The sequence below is a fragment of the Otolemur garnettii genome, unplaced genomic scaffold, assembly GCF_000181295.1.
Source record: "Otolemur garnettii isolate 467f Iridium unplaced genomic scaffold, OtoGar3 scaffold00007, whole genome shotgun sequence".
Lineage (NCBI taxonomy): Eukaryota > Metazoa > Chordata > Mammalia > Primates > Galagidae > Otolemur > Otolemur garnettii.
In genome coordinates this window covers 35,910,349-35,931,944 of record NW_003852402.1, presented here as the reverse complement: position 1 = coordinate 35,931,944, position 21,596 = coordinate 35,910,349, and the positions used below count along the sequence as shown (strand labels likewise).

General features: G+C 34.7%; 1 protein-coding gene across 4 annotated transcripts in view; it reads left to right on the top strand.

The window, feature by feature from the left end:
* The window catches only part of METTL25 (methyltransferase like 25), a 128,734-nt gene that overhangs the window by 738 nt on the left and 106,400 nt on the right, over nt 1-21,596 (top strand). For all 4 annotated transcript variants that reach the window (XR_002771636.1, XR_002771637.1, XM_023509345.1 and 1 more), the window contains exons 2-5: nt 7,767-7,931; nt 10,785-10,891; nt 12,529-13,146; nt 16,849-16,996. Coding sequence is in view for 2 of the 4 variants with exons in the window: in XM_023509345.1 (XP_023365113.1) it covers nt 7,767-7,931; nt 10,785-10,891; nt 12,529-13,146; nt 16,849-16,996 (1,038 nt within the window). In the remaining 2 variants the exon portion in view is untranslated. The remainder of the gene's footprint in view (nt 1-7,766; nt 7,932-10,784; nt 10,892-12,528; nt 13,147-16,848; nt 16,997-21,596) is intronic.

Here is a 21,596-nt window from a genome sequence, read left to right as displayed (position 1 = left end):
ATTGTGGAGAGAGGCTGTGTTAGGAGACCAGGAACATGCAAGGGCACCAACCTACCGAGAGCCCCGGGAAGGGATTTCAGGCTGTAGGAACTGCAGACTTACCTGTGGCTACAGCCGGGAACTGGCGGCTGCAGGGGTGGTCAGGGAGGTAAAGCAGGGACCAAGTGCTGCTGGTCTTTCTACGCCTGGGAAAGATTTTAGATTTCAAGTGTGATAGGAAATCTTGGGAGGTCTTTAGGCAACATAGTGACCTAATCCAATTCTACATTCGAAAAAGTAGCTCTGAGAATTATTTGAAGAATAGACTAGTGAGGCAATAGCATAGCTGAGAATATTTCCAGTAGTATAGGAAAGATGATTGTATCTTGAACGACATTGGTGACCAGTGACTATCTCGAATCTTCGGTAGTTCACATAAGTTCATTTAAGAACTATTGTAAAGTGTCTGGTATGCGCCATGAATTTGTGTAGGCTCTGGGTTCTCCTGCCCTCAAAAAATGTAGATTGCCTGGCTGGGTGACTCACCTCTGTAAACCCAACTGGAGAGGCTGATGTGGGACGATTGCTTTAGCTTAGGAGTTCTAGGCTGGAGTGAGCACTTATGGTGCCTCTGAACTCCAGCCTCGGTGACTGAGCAAGAACTTGCCTCTGAAAAAATATTTTTTAATTATAAAAATAAAAACGTAGGTCCTGTAGTTTCTCTCTTGCCCTTGGTAATGAATTCTTTGAGATTTTTTGAAATGCAAAGTACCAACCACTAGGGGGCCTGTTATAATAGCACTTAGTAAATACTGGTTTCTTTAAAATCATTGTTTATTGTTGAAAAGTTAGGCACCTCTTTAGTTTGCTCTTATAATATTTATGAAACATGGCAACTTTACTTAAACTCCAGAAAAGCAGAGTCTGTGTCTGTCTTTGTCAGCTGATGTATTCCTAGCTCCTAGCACAAGGTGAAATGTTTGGCATGCATTTAGTGCTCGAAGAATATTTGGTAAATGGATGAGTTAATAAATGACTCATATTCACTTTCAAATAAATACACAGATAGATATAATAGAAATTATCTTTAGATACACAATCTAGGACTTTCATGTATGTTTAGCCTTGTTCTTATACAATAGGAGAATTAAATTGTCTTACATATTCTAATAATGGTAATTGGATTAACTGATATTTACTGTACACCCTGCAGTGTGCTAAGTGTTTTCCTATATACTTTCTCTTTCAAACTTTCCATCAGCCTTTCAAGATGGGTTCTGTTATTTCCCATTTGTGGAATTATAACTTGAAGAGTTAATTTTCCAGGGACACAGCTTGTAATGGAAGATTCAAACCTGGATCGTCTGACTCCAGAGTCTGAGCTCTTCACCGCCTTGATAAAAGTCTCCTCTGAATTATGTAGCAATTAATTACCAAGTCCATTTATTGTTCAAATCAATGGTACCAATTCATTTCTTGTTTTTGTTAGTTGTTTTTACTGTCTTTCTCCCTTTAAGAATGTAAGAGTTTTGTTCATTGCTGTATCCCTACTGCCAAGAATGATGCCTGGTCAGTTTAGGTAGCTAATTAGGTAACCTGGCAGGGGAATGAATTTATAACAAAATTTACTTGTTCTCTTAATTTAGGGATAAAAGGCTAACCTCTTTGGGGAAAACCTTACACCCAATTTTGTGTCTGTCCAACAACAATGTAGTCTAGACTAGATTGTTCATCATTGAAATGACTCTGGCCTTTCAAATTTTTTTATGCAAAATCTTTAATTGTATAAATGATCAGTTGCCTCTGGTATTAAAAAGAGTGAATTTTTATAGTTTGTGCTTGTTAGGAATCTTCATTTTTGTTTCTGTGAAGATGGGCATTTTTTTCCAACACTATATGAGGTCCATTGTTTGTGTCAGAGAAGAGAATTAGAATCCTTTGACCAGCTTTATCTCTTACTAGGGAATTGTTAGTTATTATGGACATTATAATTTTAGAGTTAAATATGGAGTTAGCGTTCAAATTCCAGTTCTACTACTTCCAGTTCTGTGATTTGAAAGAAGTTCATTTATTTATTCAGTCAACAAACACCAAGAGTTAGCTCTATGTGCCTGGTGGTTTTCTAAGAGTTAGGGAAATAGTAGTAAATAAAACAAAAATCTATATCTTTACCTTGCCTCCATTCTTCTTCATTCTTGATTTCTCCACCTAGATGGAGGTGATAGACAAAAATATTTTTTAAGTGCTACAAAGAAAAATAAAATAGATACAGCAGGACTACACAGAGGAGGTAGAAAAGGAAAGTATGTTTTTAATCTTAAATAGGTTCTTCTGCCAAGACTCTTCATTGTAACTCTGGAAAAAAGGTCTAAGTAACCAAGTTGATTTCAAAACATTTACTACTCTGAACTTTTGTTATCCACATGTGCTATAGACAAAACACTGTCTCATAGATGAATCATAAATTGTAACAAATTAGCTTTATTCATATTCAATTATTATCTGAAACACTCCTGAATTGTTTATTTTTTTCTATTTTTATACTTAATTTTATTTTTATAAATAACATAATTCAATGTGAACATGCTTTTGGAATGATTAAATGTTCTTTATACATTCAATGTAATATTAATTTGTGATATTAATAATAAGGACACACATGTCAATTTCTTGTTAATTTTATCTTTTTCTATGAGTGCAGCCTGCATGTTTAAGTAACATATTTTTTTCATTTCATAAAAACCTGTAAATTACACAAGAAGAGCTTAAGGAAAAAGTTTACTAGCACCTAATTAGATGACATAAATTTCTTTTAAAAGAATATATACTCCATTTTCATCCCTTGGTAGCTTATACGATTATGTATGAATTCAAAACATTTATAAAACTTAACCCATCCCATCTTTAATTTCCAAAGATTAGTAAGACTAACTTTTGGTTAAACTGTATTAAACAATTATCCAAGATTGAAGCCAAAAGTTAATTGTTATGGCAGCAAAGCCTTAAAATGTTTAACTAAATTTAATAACAATAAATTTCCATTTTAGAAAACAAATTCAGTTCAGCCTAACCAACACTTATTGGGCATAATGCTATGTGTAGTTTTACCAATAAAGAAAAACTCAGTTGTGACGCTATTGCAGTAGCACTGGTGAGGTTAATGGGGTTTCAACTACAGCAGTGATGGGGGAGAGAGGTTCCAAAGGGAAGACACTTTTACATCAGGATTGATGGTGGCTGGGTATGTGGATTGAGGGCACAAGAGGCGTTTAAGATAATGTAAAGGGCATTGGGTGAGGGATAGGTTATCAGATGTGCTGGAAAATAGAAGGGAGAGTTTCTTGAAGTGCGAGTTCAGTTTTTAACCTTTTGCACTGAAGACATCTGTGGGACATTCATGTAGAACTGAGTACAAAATATTTCTCTATCCTTGTGAAGATTATTACTAAGAGGGAATCTTGATTTCTTCTTTAGTTACTGGGTCACAGAACAGATAGGGCTTTGTGATAATGACAGTAGTGACACTTCCCCTAAACCCTGCAACACAGTTACATCACAAAATTTAGCACATATACTTGCATTTTATCCTATATTACATTCTGAATATTTGAAGCCACTCTTGTTTCATCCTGAGATTGTAAACATTTGAGCTGAGATGAAAGTTTATGCCTAACAGGTCCAGCAGCGCTGTTGAAGTCAGACTCAGGACACTCCATTCCCTGTACAGTAGTAAATGTCCTGAAGGATCGCTGCCGTTCATTCATTCATTCCTGCTCTGTGCAGTGTTGTTGCTTTACAACTTGGCATGAGCAGTAGGGTTCTTTTATTTCTAGCAACAGACCACAATAAAATCTTTAAAAATATTATATTCCCTTCTTAAAGACTTATTATTTTACATGTTCCTTTTTAATTTCTTGAAACTTTAAGATTACTTCTAGTGGCAAGGGTGTTAGTTGTTGAGGGAAGTGAAGAAAGTGGCAGAATTGAGAAGATGAAGTGAGTGTGAAGTGGCTGAAGCTGCTGTTGTATTAAGTGTGGATCTCTGCCCCAGGGAATTCTCGCCAGACTTGGTTCTGACAGTCAAGTCTCTTTTTTTTTTAAATTTATCCTTTCCTTTATTTTTTAAATTTGTTTATTAGATTATAACTGTGTGCATTACTGTGTTTATAGGGTACAGTGTGCTGATTTTATATACAATTTGGAATGCTTACATCAAACTGGTTAACATAGACTTCACCTCACTTATTTAATTGTTGTGTTAAGACATTTGTACTCTTAATATATATGATATGTACCCTTGCAAAATGCACAATAGGTGAGGTCCCACCAATTGCCCTCCCTCCACCTAGCCATCCCCCTCCTCTCCCCTCACGCTCCTCTTCTCTCCTTTCTGGACTATAATTGTGTTTTATCATTCATATGAAAGTGTGAGTAATTATATATTGGTTCCATGATAGTACTGGGTACATTGGATAATTTTTTCTTCTATTCTTTTTTTTTCTTTTTTTTTTAGTTTTTCAATTTTTATTTTTATCTATTAATTATAAATATACACTCATTGTTTTTATTTTAAAATTTTATTATGTGTTTTCCACCTTGAGATTTTCATAATCTAACAAGTGTATGTATGACTTTTCTTGTACTTTGGTCTCTGCTATAAAAAAAAAAAGAAAACACACAAAGATACTCTATTCTTATATTTATAAAAAACAACCTCTCCTGCCTCTTTCTTCCCCTACCCCCCTAAGGCATAAGGAACCTATTGTATAAGGACCTGTCTTACAATCTGTTTTGTAAGAAACCTCTGTGGAATAGTAATAGGGCTGCACAAAAAATAAGACTGCAAATAAAGCATATAATAAAACAGAACGGGAACTTCCAGTAGAGGGAGACGTGGGCAAAATAATCAAGTTATGTACTATGCAGCTGTCATGGGCAGCAAATTTTAAAAGAAAGCTTTTCCTATGTAAAGTATTTCTAATCATTAACTAAATGTAAGTTAAGTTACCCAGTGGTTTCTGTTTTGCTAGTTGCCAAACTCAAACTGATTATGCACAACTACCTAGGCAATCACTAATTACCCCACAATTTTCTTGTACTGTTTTAGAGATGAAAGTAAAGTTAAATCATCAACACCTCTTTCTCTCCCTTTCTCCTCTCTGAATCTCTAAAATAGCCAATAACAAAAGTTATAGGCTTGATCACTTAAAAACAAAGTACAGCAGCTGTATTTTCGTAAATCAGAAAGTTTTTTTTACAGAGTCTAGACTATGAGGAAACTCATGTTAGCCTTAAATGACATCCAGGGGTCCTCAAATGTTTTAAACAGGGGGCCAGTTCACTGTCCCTCAGACCATTGGAGGGCCGGACTGGGAGCCCCAGGACAAGTTGGCTGCTAAGCAGGACAGGTGGTGGCGGCAAAAACACCTAGTGGGCCAGATAAATGTCCTAGGTGGTGTGCCCTGTGAGCTGTAGTTCAAGGACACCTGACTGCATCAGAACACTATTCTTTTTTTAAAAGTAATCATTGTGGTGGCACCTGTGGCTCAAAGGAAGTAGGGCACCAGCCCCATATACCAGACGTGGTAGGTTCAAACCTGGCCCCAGCCAAAAACTGCAAAAAAAAAAAAAAAGATGGAAAGATGTTACAATTTAGAGCTTCAAATTTCTTAAATTCCTGGGAGGCTTATAATTGAATGCAAATTAACAACATTAACTCACGACAGATTGGAATTTTTTCAAGTATTTTCAGTAGGATAGTTAAGTTGATTTGAACCTTTCCTTTTCCAACAGAAACATCACATTTCTTTCTGTTGGCAGCATTGTCCAATAACTGACTCTTATAATGGTCCCTCTGCACTTTGAGATTTAATGCTCTTATTCTATCACTCTGTAAGAAATCGCTGCCCTGGAACCTGGGGATGTGGAGACTGCCCTTAAACCTGAAGAGTATCACTTCATAGTTGACTGAGATTTCCCTTCTGTATCATGCCTACATGTTTTCAGTAGATTTTATTACTTTGGCTGGGTTAGTAAATTTAGTTTATAAAATGTCTATAGAACTTTATATAAATCACAAAATATATTGTAAAAAAATTCACTATAGTAATTTTATAATTTAAGTTTCTATTTAGTTGATTCAGAAATGGACATCTGCCAATTTTCTTGTTAGTAATGAATTTGGTAAATATTATCTCCACCAACTTAACAGATATTTGCTTTAAAAAGATAATAGCTTATGTGATTTACAGTTCTGCAAATCTTCATTGGTAGCGTATTTTTATAATTACATAAATAACTATGGAGGATCAGCTATGTTAGAAAAGACTTCATAACGTAACATACTCCATAACATTCGGGTTTGGGGGAGGTTTTTGGTAGAACAAAATTCTTCCCTGGATTGCACCATGCTTTCACGGGTGAATGTTTTATATACATTTATGTCATTTAACCACTGCATATGTTTGTGGTTATTATTAAAATAATTTTCAATAAATGGGCTCAGCTGGACTTACCTGTTCAAAGAGTTAAACACCTACAGCAGGCATCCTCAAACTACGTCCCACGGGCCACATGCGGCCCATCTAGGACATTTAGCAGCTGACTTGTCCCAGGGCCCACAGTCCGGCCCTCCAATGGTCTGACAGACAGTGAACTGACCCCTGTTTAAAAAGTTTGAGGACCCCTGACCTACAGTCAACTTGGAATGCCTTCTTTTAAGCCTCCTAAATAAATTAGCCTATCTTAAAAATGGCAATAGAAAAATAGTGTGCCAGTGTGTATCCATCAGAATCAGCAAGGTCATGCTGCAGGGATGAGCCTAGAAACTCACTGAACACAGTGTATTTTTATGTCCATTGTAGCTGGAAAGCATTGCTATCCTAGTAATAGTCACTTGGGAACTCGGGCTGAGGAAGGTTCTATCTTGACACATGCTTCTTCAATTATAGAGCTGGGGGAAAAAAGAGTAGTGAATGCTCTTACGCTCTTAAAACTTCTGCCTGAAAATGGTACATTCACCTTGACAAGATGTAGCCACACCTGAGTTCAACAGGGTGCATGATCCTCATCCAGTGAGGGTCTCTGGATAATTGCAAACAGTTTAGCTCATCATTCTAAATTCACGAGCATTTGGAAACCATTTGACGGTTACTATACTAAACTTACAGAATGTCTGGTCTAAAACTGACCGTGGTAAAAACATGAACTGTTTTCACCAGATCATAACCTGATTAGTCTTGGAACCTATGTGGATAGTGTACTCACACACTCCCAAATGAGTCTGTCTGATCCAAATGATGTGGAAACTTCTGTAGTAACATTTATACCACTGGGGATATTACTATTGTTCCATATCAAGTGTGGACAGGGAGTTACAGTGTTGGATAGCTAACCACGTTTAAATGCATAGTTAGTTGTGGGTCAGCTGTGACAATTCACAGATTTAATAACTACATTACTATTCAGCTGTTCAGATTTTAATCTTTCTTTTTCTTTCCTTTTTTTATCTTTCTTTTTTTTTGGTTATTGGAAACAAAGAAAGACTAAAATTTTAACTTGGAATTTAAATGTATAATTACATAAAACATTAAGAGAAAAATTGGTGCTACAAATAGCTAATTGTTTAAATAATACATATTAATGGCACCATAGAGATATTGCCAAAATTCGTACCAAAATGAAAAGGTTAAAGTTCAGTGTTGTTCATTTGTTGCTGTTTAATATCATACAGATTAACTATTAGTTTTATCAGTAAAGACTCTTTTTTATCCTGTTTTTTTTTTAAGGTATGGCTAATTTACCGAAAATATTTTGTGAAACGTCTCAGAAGCTGGTGAATGTGGAAGCATTTGCTCTGGCTGCAAAATACTATTCTGTACAAAACATGGGAATATGTACGCCTTTTGAGCAGCTGCTTGTAGCCCTTCAAGGAAATGAAAAACAGAGATCCGGTATGCGCTTTTGTGTGTGTGTGTGTGTATAGACACTTAGAAGCAATATATTGTTCATATGTGAATATCTTTCCAAAATATTCTTAATTTATTTTAGATCTTACATGGGCTGAGAAACAGCCTGTGCCCAGAAACATAGATTTTTGGTTTTACTGTATTAATCACAGGATCTCAGTGATCTGCACGTGTTTTCCTGCACGAGCTTGAGGAATTATATATATATAATTTATATTATTTATAATATAGGATAATAAAATGGATATATAATTATATATTATAGGATGATAGTTATATAATTATTTATATTATATATTAATATATATTTATTTTTATTTAAATTTATTTTTATTAAAATATGTTTATATTTATATTTATATATATTTATGTACATATTAAATATATATTAAATTATATTATATGTAAATTATATATATATAATAAAAATAAATTTAAATTAAAAAAAATAAAGCACGTGCTCGTGTTTTCCTGCACGTTCAGGACGTTCTGTATAGACACAGGTTCTACATAGACAGGTGTATTAGAAATGCCTTCTCCCCGTTTGTGTTGCCTTCAGATAGTTCCTGCCCCTCCAACACAGTGCACTACTACAAGTTCAGAAATTCTTATGTTTATTTTTGTTGCAGTATGCTCTTGTTCTCCAGGACTTTAGGAAGAAGGTAGGGAGAGTAGAAGGGGAGTTGGGGGACATGGGATAGAAACATGAATGTCAAAAAGTGGGGATGGTACAAATTAAAAAAAAAAAAAAACACAGCAATATGATCAATTAAAACTCAACTCCAGTCTTGGTGTCGTCCAAGCTCAGAGGTTAGGGCACCAGCCACATACCCGCCTGGGGTGGGCGGGTTCGAACCTGTCCTGGGCAACAACAACAACAAAATAGCCAGGCATTGTGACAGGCACCTGTAGTCCCAGCTACTGGCTTAGGCGAGAGAATTATTGAAGCCCAAGAGTTTGAGGTTGCTTGTCAATTATGATACCATAGCACTCTACCAAGGGCAATACAGTGAGACTCTGTCTAAAAAAAAAGCAAAAATAAAAAAAAAACTCAACTCCATTGATAATTACATTAAATGTAAGTAGACCCCAGAGATAAGAATACTGCTTGTTTTTTTAAAAAGCTAGTTTTTAATATTGAGGTATGGAACCAATAATAATGAATCTAATATTAATTATTATTACGTAAGTAATAAAATAATCTCAGATCTTCTTTATCTTTCAGAAAGTTGTATCATATCCATTATCTCATTTGATTCTCATTATTTTCCTACTTTTTTTATTTTGAGAAGTTCTAAACCTACAGAAAGGTTATCAGGAAAGTGAAATGAACTCTATATGCTTTTTACCAGATTCATAATTTGTTAACATTTTACCCCATAGATACTGTAATACTTTACTCCCAGAGACTGAAGCATGTATCTCATTTATAAAATTCAAGGACCATGTTTTGGATATCAGGATGAATGAGGGTAACAGCATCCCTGGCAGGAACAAATAGCAAGGTTTCAAGGTTGGGATAGGCTCTGCCTCCTGCCATACAAGAAAGAGTTGACGGGGTGGTGCCTCTGGCTCAAAGGAGTAGGGCGCTGGCCCCATATGCCGGAGGTGGTGGGTTCAAACCCAGCCCCAGCCAAAAACTGCAAATAAATAAATAAATAAGAAAGAGCTGACTTAGCTAAGTGGGGGTGCAGTTTGGTGGTAGGTGAGAGCAGAGGGGCTACACAGACTGGCTTTGTTGCTTGTTCAGTATCTGCCAGCAGAATGGAATTTGTGTCCACTGTGGCATCCGATTTCTCTGGCAGAGATCGTGTCCTATACTGCCCTCAGTATGTTACCAAAAAGGTGCTGCCCACCATGTCCAGGACCCTGAGTTACCACCACTTAGACCTGGAAATACCTTGTTGAAACCCAGTATGCCAATGTGGTGATCCAGGATAAGTCTACAGTACCCAGGCACTCTCAAATGGGAGCACTGTTAGGCCGTAATAACCATCCAGCCCTGTATTTCAGTTCCCCACCACCCAATGTCCAACTAACTGATGATATGACTACCTTGTCATAAACTTTTAGACATTTACACTTATGACTACACTTATGACTACCTTGTCATAAACTTTTAGACATTTTAATATACTTTTCTTTCTAGTATATAGTCAGTACTGTAAAGTGCTGTCCTATAGAACATTCTGTACTGATGGAAATGTTCCATAGCTGAGCTGCTCAGTACAGCAGAAAGTAGCCACATGTGATTGTTGAATACTTCAAATATGGCTAGTACACCGCAGAATCTTAATTTGCAATTTTACTTGATCTAAGTTATTTTAAATGTAAGTTTAAATAATCACATATAGTTAGTAGGTACTTCATTGGGAAGCACAGGTAATGAAATGACTGTTCAAATTTTTTGTCCGTTTTTCTGTTGGGTGGTCTTTTATTGATTTATAGGAGTTTGTTTGGTTTTATTCTTAGACACAAGTTCTATATGGATATGTGTATTGGAAATATTTTCTCCCAATTTTTTGTTAACTTTTTGCTCTCTTAATGTTGTCTTTTGATGAAAGGAATTTCTTTTGTAGTCCAGTTCATTAGTCTTTTTCTGTGTAGGTAATGGCTTACTGTGTCAAGTAACATTCTTTACTAATGTCCCATGGATCTTTTCATTTTATTAGTTCAAATTTTATGGATAACAATTAAGCTAATGAAGATCTATTATCCAGACATAATAGCATCTCTTCATTATTTTCATGTTTAATTTCAAAAAATATGAATATTAACTGGTATTTTATGTTAAATTTTGCTTCTTTGATAGCAGTTTTTAATTTTATTTTTATTCAGGTGAAACTGTAAGGCCAGTTGAATTTATGAATATGAAGAAATCTCATGAAGTTCAGGCAATGTCAGAGCTGATCAGCAGTATTGCTGCTTACTATGGAGTAAAGCAAGTAAGAATATCTTCCCTATATTTTTAAGTGTTAAAGTTGTTGCCAGTTAGGGGGGCTATCATGCAAATTCACTTTTTATTATCATTGTCTAGTCTTAAAATGTTATTAAATAACAGCATCCTATAAATGTCAGATTTTTTAAATATATGCTCTCATTTCTCACTATAGTATAATTATAACAAATTTATAGTAAAAATAAGACATGACTGTTAATGTTTTGCTATCAATCACTCTTTTTAGAATGGATGGGAGGTAAGGGTAATTGTCTTTGATATGTTGTTATTTCCCACTGAAGCAGCATTATAAAGAGGAAATTCTGCAAAACTGTTTGCTGCTGGCTGTTTTCAGGACGTGGGTTTTGAGCTGTCTTCTGGGACACATGCCTCATTATAGTAACACAAAGTAATTATGGTTTTCAGGGCTTGCATTCTTTCATAGTGTATGGCTCATCAGGCATTCTTATTTTGAAAAGTAGATTTATGAATGATAGTGATGTTTGAAAATAGATGTTAAGATAAAATTAATGATTGTCCATTTTGACTTATAAAAATAGTAAGTAATTTTTCTTATCTCCAGTATATAAAAATAGTAAGTTGTTTTTCTTATCCCTACAATATCTGTAGGGGTCATGGGAGATTGTCCCTGTTATGATTGTTGCTGAATATCACTACTGTCACCTTTACATATATGTTTATTTTTAAACCAGCGCTACCCTGTTTTGATAATAGTTTCATATTATTTTTAATTTTTATTCTTTTATAGTTTGATTGTAATTTTACTTTCTCAAATCACTAAAATTCTCTAAAATTTTTGTTGTGATAACTAGATATTATCCCTCACCTTATACATTGTAATATTTACTCATCATTTTATTTAAAGAGCCCACCTAGGATTTTGATAAGGATGGAGTTGAGTCTGTATGTCAGTTTACAGAGAATTGCCATCTTAGTATTGAGTCTGATATTTCATTAATATGGTCATTTATTTAGATTTTAGAGTTTTTTCTATGCAATGTTTTATATAGTTCTTAGTGTTAAAGTCTTACACATCCTTTGTTAAATTTATTCCTAAATATTTGATTTTCATGGCATTTTAATTCAGTTGTTTTAAAATTTTGATTTCTAAGTGTTCTTTGCTACAATATTTTATATGTTCTGATGGTTCATTGTTAACGTATATTGACCTTCTACCCTGACACACTGCTAAATTCACTTACTATTACTGTTAACTTTTTGTATATTTTCCAGGATTTTTCTGTAGACATAAATCATGTCATCTGTAAATAAAGACACTTTTATTTATTTCCTTTCTTTGTTTGTGTCTTTTTCTTGACTTATACTGACTAGAACCTCTAGTATAATATTGAATAAAAATGATCAGAATGGGGGTGGTGCCTGTGGCTCAAAGGAGTAAGGCATCGGCCCCATATGCTGGAGGTGGTGGGTTCAAACCCAGCCTCAGCCAAAAAAAAAAAAAAAAATGATCAGAGTGTTTGGGTTTTAATAGGAATCAACAAATTAAAATATAAAAAAGTTGCATAAATCAAGCAACTCATTTGCTTGCTTGCTTTCTAAAAATATAGAATGCTTTCTATTATGACTAAAATCATTTAATTCCTTCTGTTTTTCTTACTTTAGGTAATTGACTTGGGTTCTGGTAAAGGCTATCTAAGCTCCTTTTTGTCCTTGAAGTATGGCTTAAAAGTTTATGGAATTGATTCCTCAAATACCAATACTCACGGAGCCGAAAAGAGAAACAGGAAACTGAAGAAACACTGGAAACTCTGTCATGCTCAGCCAAGGTTGGATGTCAGTAGACTGGCGTTAAAAGTGTCAAAAGAGAAGAAAGTGCAAAATGAAATCAAATATAAAGCAGATATTGAGAAAGTACATAACAGCAGTCTTCCAAAGCAAGAAGAGATGTCTACCTCAATTTTTTTACCAGATTTATCAGGCTCTGTGATATCTGCGGTCAGAAAACAAATGGAAAAACACAAACAAATGGAAAACCTACATGCTCTGCCACAGCAAGAAGAAAATCTGTGTTTTGAGAACACTTCTTCTCTCATAGACCTTCTGCCTCTTAATGCGATAGAGTCTGCTGCTTTGTTGCAAATGCCCAACAGAGAGGTATCTGAAACAAATCAAGAGAGAAGGAAAATAACATCAAAGTCAAGCGAATCAAATATATATTCACCCTTAACCTCTTTTATCACTGCTGACTCAGAACTACATGATATTATTAAAGATCTAGAGGTGATTTCATTTGTGAATTACTTAATTTGATTTACAAAAATGCTGTAACACATCGAGTTTAATTTTAATTGTAGCTTAAATAAGATATGTACCTCTTTTGATTACATTAATCTAAAAGACCAAGAAGTAAAATCATAAGCAGGCTTTTATTATTCCTACAGCTATTCAAATTTGACATAAGACCACATTCCAGAATAATCTCTGTTCCTTTCCAGCCTCATAAATCTGGTAGAAGTACTAGCAGAAAAGCTAGTAAGTTATCATTTTGCAGTGTAGGAATTGTTAAAATTCTAATCCAAGAAAACGTTTAACTTTTAAATTTGAAATAAACAGGTATCTAGAGTAGAATTATGTTTAAAGTCAGATTGGTTACCAAATATGCACTTTTTTTGCTTTGTTTTTTGTTTTACTTGTTTTTTTTTTTTTTAGCAAGAATAGGTTCCGAGTACTCTTCAAGGCTTAGACTTTTTCTAAATTACAAGTATGTCAGTTTATGTATTTAAAATACAGTAAATCATAAAGTCCACATTGTAATTTAAAACGATATTGTAGAAGAGCTTTTAGAGATCATGTGGTTAAATTCATTGTCTTAGAAAAGGGTAGCCTATAGGGTTGTATTACCCTACACTGTAGAGCAAATACAATTATTTCATTAAAAACTTAGTTATTTTACTAAAAATGTTAGCCGTATAATCTAGACATAAAACAGAGCTGAAATATAACCTTGCCAAAGAAAAGGTTACATTTCTTAAGAAATTATTCCCTGGGTAGTGCCTGTGGCTCAATGAGTGGAGCGCCAGCCCCATATGCCAAGGGTGGCAGGATCAAACCCAGCCCCAGCCAAACTGCAACAATAACAATAAAAAAAAAACAAAACAAGAATTTATTCCCCAAAGAAATTAATAAACAAAATACCCCAGAGTTCTTTGTAAATTTAAAACACTGTCTGATAGCTGACTGGCATTCTGCCATTTTTAAAATGAGATATTTTTCCCAGATATTTTTAGATTTAGGCAAACTGGTTAGTCTTAATTTTTTCTTGTATATGAAATCAGTAATTAGGTTATTCTGAACTTTATTTTAGGATTAAATAACCCCAATTATTTTAGCTTAAAATATAAATCTTTAGTTATATTTTCAACTTTTAATATTCTCAAACTTTTGCTGAAAGTGTATGATGAAAACTATCTGCAAACTCTTACAAACCATCTAAAATAAGATCGGCTGGAAGAATGTTTCTTGTGTCCTGTAGTGAATCAGTGCTTTAATAACCAAAATTAACCAATACTTCCTATTCCTCTGGACACACAATACTAAGCCACACAATACTTAGATATTTTCCTGTTAGGGTAATATGGCAGTTACATGTTTTTGTCTCCTAGCTGCTACTTGGTAGTACTGTTAACTAATTCTATGATGAATACAGTAAAGACTGAGATTAGTTTTGTATTATTGTTAGGGTGAGCTAAACTAGGGTTAAAGAGAGAAATTTATACTTCTGTTGCTCTACCCTTAGTAATACACCCTTCTTGTATGAATTCTTTTTCATTTATAACATTGTAGCATCTAAATAAAACCTATCCAAAGTAATCATTAAGAAAAGCAAGATATATAACTGTCCATTAGTGATACTTTGATGAGAATAATGTTGAAGCAACTGAGTCTATCAAGTCAAAGCCACTTACAAGTACCAGTTTTTGCTTTAGCAAGGATAAATTTTAGCTCTGCTTTCTGTCTAGATTACATGGGCTAAAATAACATTTTAGTAAAATAACTTTAAATGAAACAATTATATTTGTTCTGAATAGACTTGAGGGCAGCGCCTGTGACTCAGTGAGTAGGGTGCCGGCCCCATATACCAAGGGTGGTGGGTTCAAATCCGGCCCCAGCCAAACTCCAACAAAAAAATAGCCGGGCGTTGTGGCGGGCCCCTGTAGTCCCAGCTACTCGGGGGACTGAGGCAAGAGAATCACCTAAGCCCAAGAGCTGGAGGTTGCTGTGAGCTGTGATGTCACAGCACTCTACCAAGGGTGACAAAGTGAGACTCTGTCTCTAAAAAAAAAAAAATACACTTGAGTTACACATTAATACTTATATTATTTTGAATTTATAATTTAAGGTAAATACAGCAGGGATTCTACCTAATAAATGCAAACAATTTAACCTAATTATTTATACCCTCACATTAATCTGAAATGAAAAAAAATTTACTAAATTTTATTATATGTCAGAGATTATACTAAGTCATTTATAGGAGTCAATTTATTTAAGTTTTAAAACAACCCATTGAAGTGAGGTACTATTACTACTACATCTTACAGATAACCTCACTAAATCAAACTTGCCAGATCACACTGTGACTGAACTCAAATTTAAGCTCAGGCTCTCTGTTTTCCAAGACTGTGTTCTTAATTATTATATATAATTTATGTAATTGGTTCATTGGATACTAGTTCTTTGACTTCTCTTAAGTAAACACATATTTAATATTTAATTTGTGCCTTTTAAATTTATTTCAGTTGGTATTGTAAAGGAATTCATCTGTTGAATGAGTGACACTTTAGGTAACACTTTGTGAGACATGACAGTTATAAAACTGAATTAGAAATTAATTATAATCCATTCACAAATCATGTACTAGTTACGTGACGTGATCCTTGGACTATCTGGCTTAATGGTGTCATTCATCTGTAAAATTGAAGGGGTGGTATTATAAGTACTCAAAAAAAATTCTCTAAAAATCTTTTTAGTTTGAAATGATAAAAAGTATGTGATTCTAATAGGGCACAGATTCCTGTATAAAAAATCCTTTGTGCTCCTTTAAATTTCAAGGAGTCGTGTCCAAGGCAGAAAGTTAACTATAGTAAGTGGCTCTATAAAGATTGGCATATTGAACAAAGTTCTGTGCATAGGTGCATTTGTATCCATTATCTATTTTTGTGTCTACATTTAAATTAGGCCTTCATTAATTAGAACAAATATTTCATAGAATTTTTGTATAGTATTTATGTTATAAAATTTAGAGCAAAATTTTTCTTATTGAATTTTAATATTCAATGCAACAAAAATCTAAGCTTTCTGGTAGGTAGAGTGGAAATTCAACTTTGCAACAGTTATATTTTTTTATTACAATTTTTATGTTTTTTGGACAGATCTATGAAGAAGTAAAATCAATAAAAAACAATTGACTAGTGTGATAGAAATGTGTCTCAAATTATAGGTCTGTCCTAGTAATGCATGCTGTATTTAATTAGTCTAATGTTTGTTTGCCTGTTGTTAAGAAAATATTAGTTGTAAAAGAAATCAGAGAAAATACAAATAAATAAGTGGAAAAAACTCCAAAGTTGTGATAAGAGATCACATTTTGCCTATGAAGGAAAAAATTATTCATTATGAAAATAAAAAATTATAATACCTTCTAGGTAGAAATTATAAAAAGCTGTACATATCTACTGACATTTAAATTCTTCACCTGATGCCTGGTGCGAGCTATTTGGGGGGATGTTAGGGGAGGATTCCCTGAGTCCAGAAGTTTGAGGGTGCAGCTGATAGGATTATTCTTGTGAATAGTCATTGCACTCCAGCTGGGACAACATAGCAAGACACTGATTCTAAAAATTAAAAAAAGCAGTTGTTTACCTGGATTGCTTTTTAATCTGGCTTTTAATTGCCAAAGTTTGCTTTTTCTTCTTGTCTTTAAAGGATTGTTTGATGGTGGGGCTACACACTTGTGGTGATCTTGCTCCAAATACTCTGCGGATATTCACTTCCAAGTCCGAAATCAAGGGAGTCTGCAGTGTGGGATGTTGCTACCACCTCTTATCTGAAGAGTTTGAAACCCAGACTACAGGTACAGAGTGCCCCAGGTGTCATCATTTTTATTAGATGAGCATAATGGCTGTTTCTTATTTCTCCTCTGTTTGGGGGCCACTATCGCAATTTGAATTAACATTTAAGATAACATCTGAGTTTCTGGCAATTTTAATATTACCATATTAATGACATTTGATGCACCATTATCTGTGTACTACAGTTCTTTTGGTCATAAGAAGGTCTTAATGAGTGTTGAAAAATTTGCAAATATTTCCGATTTTTATGTTGTATGTGTTTTAGAGAACCACATAGAAATACTTGTGAAGCATACGTTCGTAAGAGAATAAAGCTAAGTTATTTAGTCAGGAATTAGTCTCAGAGTTTCCTGTTATTTTCAAAACCTTCTTCATTTTTGAAGGAATAATGATATTTCTAAAGAACATTCTTTGCTGTATTTTGAAGAGACAGTATAGTAGGATTTTAGAAAACTGCAAACCTGTGTGGTTGCATTAAAATAGTGACATTTAAACTATCTATGCTACTGGACTAAGGAGGTGTCTGAAGAGAAATGTACATGATAGGTTGGGAGGATTCAGAGTAGCCCATGACCCTCCAGAGTCACTGCTAAAATACCCGTTTTATCCATTTTATATATTAAATCTCTTTATAAGATATGATTTCAAAACCTCTGTTTAGATTAGATGGTTTATGTAGACTTTCAATAGTAAGAGTTTGCTTTTAGTTTAATAATGCCTTTGTCAGTGTCCAGTGTCCCTTGGTAACAATTTTAGGTTAGAAACATCAAGGTTACCGTACTTTGTCTACGTAAAGATGACATGTAGTTGATCTTTTCCCATTTTAAAACCCAGTTGAATATGAAATTTCGGTTATTTTTCATTAGTCATGGAAATAGAAATTATAATTATATATTTCTGTTGAAGTGAGGTGAAACAGAAGTCATTCTTAGAACCAGTAAGGATTTTTGTGAAATAGTTAATTGGTTTAGAATTATTTTATCAGAGTTTTGAAAATGTTATTTTAGGGAAGATTCACAGAAGTGAAATTATGAATATACAGGGTGGCCAGAAAATTGGTATGCTATTTAAAATTTTAAAAGTGGGCTCAGTGCCTGTGGCTCAAGCGGCTAAGGCACCAGCCACATACACTTGAGCTGGCGGGTTCAAATCCAGCCCAGGCCCGCCAAACCACAATGACGGCTGCAACCAAAAAATAGCAGGGCATTGGGCAACTGTAGTCCCAGCTACTTGGGAGGCGGAGACAGGAGAATTGCTTGAGCCCAGGAGTTGGAGGCGCTGTGAGCTATGATGCTACGGCACTCTACCCAGGGTGACAGCTTGAGGCTCTGTCTTAAAAAAGTGTTTCCACTTAACTATGTACCCAAGGATTTGCATTTTTCTAGTATTTTTATCTTTTCTAAAATAAATCTTAAAAAACTGTAATGCAATCACAGTTGTACATCTTTTTAAATATTAAGAGTTTAATATTTTCCTTAATCGGTAATAGCATAAGATTCTACATAATGAAGTTCTGGCTTTGGGGGCATCTTTTCTGGTTCTTAGTTCAGGAGTTTCCTTTTCTGTAGGTACAGTGAAATCCAGTTTAATAATTGGCTCAATTTGGGGGCAGGTGTAGCCTTTTTTGTGCATTTAAATTCAAAGATACTGCCTCACATTTTAAGACCTTTAATTTCAGCTGCCTGCTTCTTCATTGTTGTCCCCAGGGGTATCTTCCTCTTCCAAGCTGCCTCCCTTTCCTTCTTCCCATCTTCTTTCTTGTTGGCAGATACCATCGCTGGTTCTGCTGCAAGCTGGCAGGCCTTGCTCTGCACCGTCAGGTCTCAGACCCAGTCTTCCTCACCAAGGGGGTTCCTCTCTCTTTGGTCGGGCACTCTACTGTGTCACCCCTGTCCTCCACAGTCCCACACCTGATCCTCCATCTGGAGTGATCTCCAGAGATCATTTTGTTGATTTCAGATGTTTATTTCTTAATGTATATTTTAAATCAGAGTTTGTCTTGAAGGTGTGAGTTATGAGTTACTTTATCTCTCCTTTGTCTGATTTTTCAATTATGTAAAGAGATTCAGATTTAGGTAACCATTGTTATTTTGTAGCAACCAGGAAATGTTAGTGGTATATTTTTCATCTGGTATCTGATTCTTCAATCCTATTCTTTTCTAAAGGGATTGGAGGAAGCTGCTGAGATACTCGAAAAAATTCAGAGAGTCACTCCTTTTCCAGTACATTCTATGTCAGCTTTCAGGTGCCTTTTCCAGCAGATCGTTGCATTAAACTGTGAAGTATTCATTGACCGTGTATTCTAAGTGGAATGAATGTGAAGAGGCGATACTAGATAGAGACTTTGGAACAACCTGAAGGGAGGGGGAGATCGGTGCATCGGTATTCAGTCGCTCTCAGTTCTTTCCCTCCATGGAAAGGTTTGATACATTGATGAGCCTTCAGAGTACAAATGGCAGGTTTTATTCACTTTTGTATCTTTGGAACTAAGTGCATTGACTCAGACATGATTGATGTAATGAAGTGTATGTAATGTGTGTTGAAAACAAGTGAGTAGGAATAGGAAATAAGGTCACTGTTTCCCACCTTGGCAGCTGTATTTTACACAGTCAAGAGAGGATATGATTTCATCAAGCAAACACTTATTGAGCAACTACTGTTTTTAAGACATTACACTTAACACTATACAGATAATAATGGAAAATGAGGGAGTGGGTTATAACAAAATTCTTTGGGAAAGAGTTAAGAAACTCAAGTGAATAATAAGCAGAGTTCAGTTCAACAAATATTCATCAAATGCCAGCAGTGTTCCATTGTGTGCTAAGTGGTGGTTTCAAAAAAAAGTATGAGTTATTATCTTTATTCTCAAAAGATTTTTTTTAAATCCCTCAATCCTAGGAGCCAAATAATCCTTCTTAGTAACTTAAAAATATTCTTGTAAAATTTATTTAGCATAAAAAATTCAAACATAGAAAAAAATGAAAATACAAAATCAAACTCACTTGGATTTCTTATGTATCTTTTCCAAAAATGTGTACATAAAATGCATACACATTTTACATTTGTATAACTTGGGAAACGTGTGTGTGTGTGTATATATATATATACACACACTGTTCATTACCTTTTAAAACATAATTTGATAATCTTTTCATGTCAGCTCAAAGAAATGTTGCTTTATTCTTTTTAATGATTGCAAGGTATATCATATACCATATTTTTTCACTCCTAAATAGTTAATATTTGCTTACAGCAGTGTCATTCTTTTAATAAACCAAAATTTAGTAACTAGATGATTAGTTCAGTGTAGAGTTTGGAGAGCATAAAATATGGCCCAAATCTTCATCTGTTTTCTTATCCTCAGATAATTAGTTTCAAAATAGTAAGTGCTGTGAAATGGGATGTTATATCTGTTATCTTCCAACAAAGTAGCATGTTAGCTCAGCCTGTGAAACCTTAAAGTATATTCACCAAAAGTATTTTGGTGATACCCAAGATGTTTTGAAAGATCAGTAAGAAGTTAATCAGAAAGTAAAGTGGGAAGGGTGTTGCTGGCAGAATTGTAAGAGGCAGGGAGCAATGTTTACAGTTAAGTTTCCTTCCCTTTGACTTTTGTAGTCACTATTTCTCTTCATACTATCTTTTCTTCTGTTATTCTTCTTCATGTCTTTCTTGGAAACAATGATAATGGTAGTCCTAAGGTTCGTTTCATTGGGTAGAAAGGTATAATTTTTAGAATGAATGAGATTTCCTTTCTTAGTTTTTACTTCATAACCTATTTCCCTAGAATCTCTTATTGATTAACATAGTTTATTTATTTAGTACTTGGTCATTCATAAGATAATTTTGAGTCTTCTGGAAAAATTAATTGAACAAAATAGCTCCAAAGCTTTGCACACTAGAAATGGAAGTCGCTCAGGTAAGCAGATTCTCAAGCATTGGTCTTGGATCCTGCCTGCGTAAAAAAAAGGCAGTTTCACCTTTTTGTCTCGAGAGCAGAAGTTGCTGCTGTTGGCTGTGGCCCCAGAAGTCATACACCAAGAAGTGTTGGGAAGGCTTGTCAGAACAGTGACTGGCAATTATAAAGGCGCTTTTTCTCTCCCTGTAGACATAGTTCATGGAAAGGCCTTCCTGTCAAAAATATCTTATCCATGGATAATCACTGATGTTATCAGGTAAACATGCTAGACTCCTGTGGGAAAGCAAATAGCAAATAGTAATATCTTCATGTTATTTGCTTTCCTGATATATACCTAAAATGAACAGAGTGTTGACAGTTTTGCTTGTCATGAAAGCAAGGAACAAGCAGGAGGGAACAGGACTAAGTGTAGGGTGACCAGACGTCCCGCTTTTGAACAATTTGTCCCATGTCCCATGGCGTTTTAAAAAAGTCCCAATTTTTGGAAAGAATGCATGAACGGGCGGGAGAACAGGAAGGGAATGTACGGTTTTCGGCTGCCATGTGTCTATTTTGCCAGAATATGAGTTTTATATTATTTTTATTAATTTTATAATGTTAAACTATAATAATAACAAATAATTGTTGAGAAGTGATCATCCAGAACTGCTTATCAAAGTTTGCATTGTTGTCAGGCCCTGCCC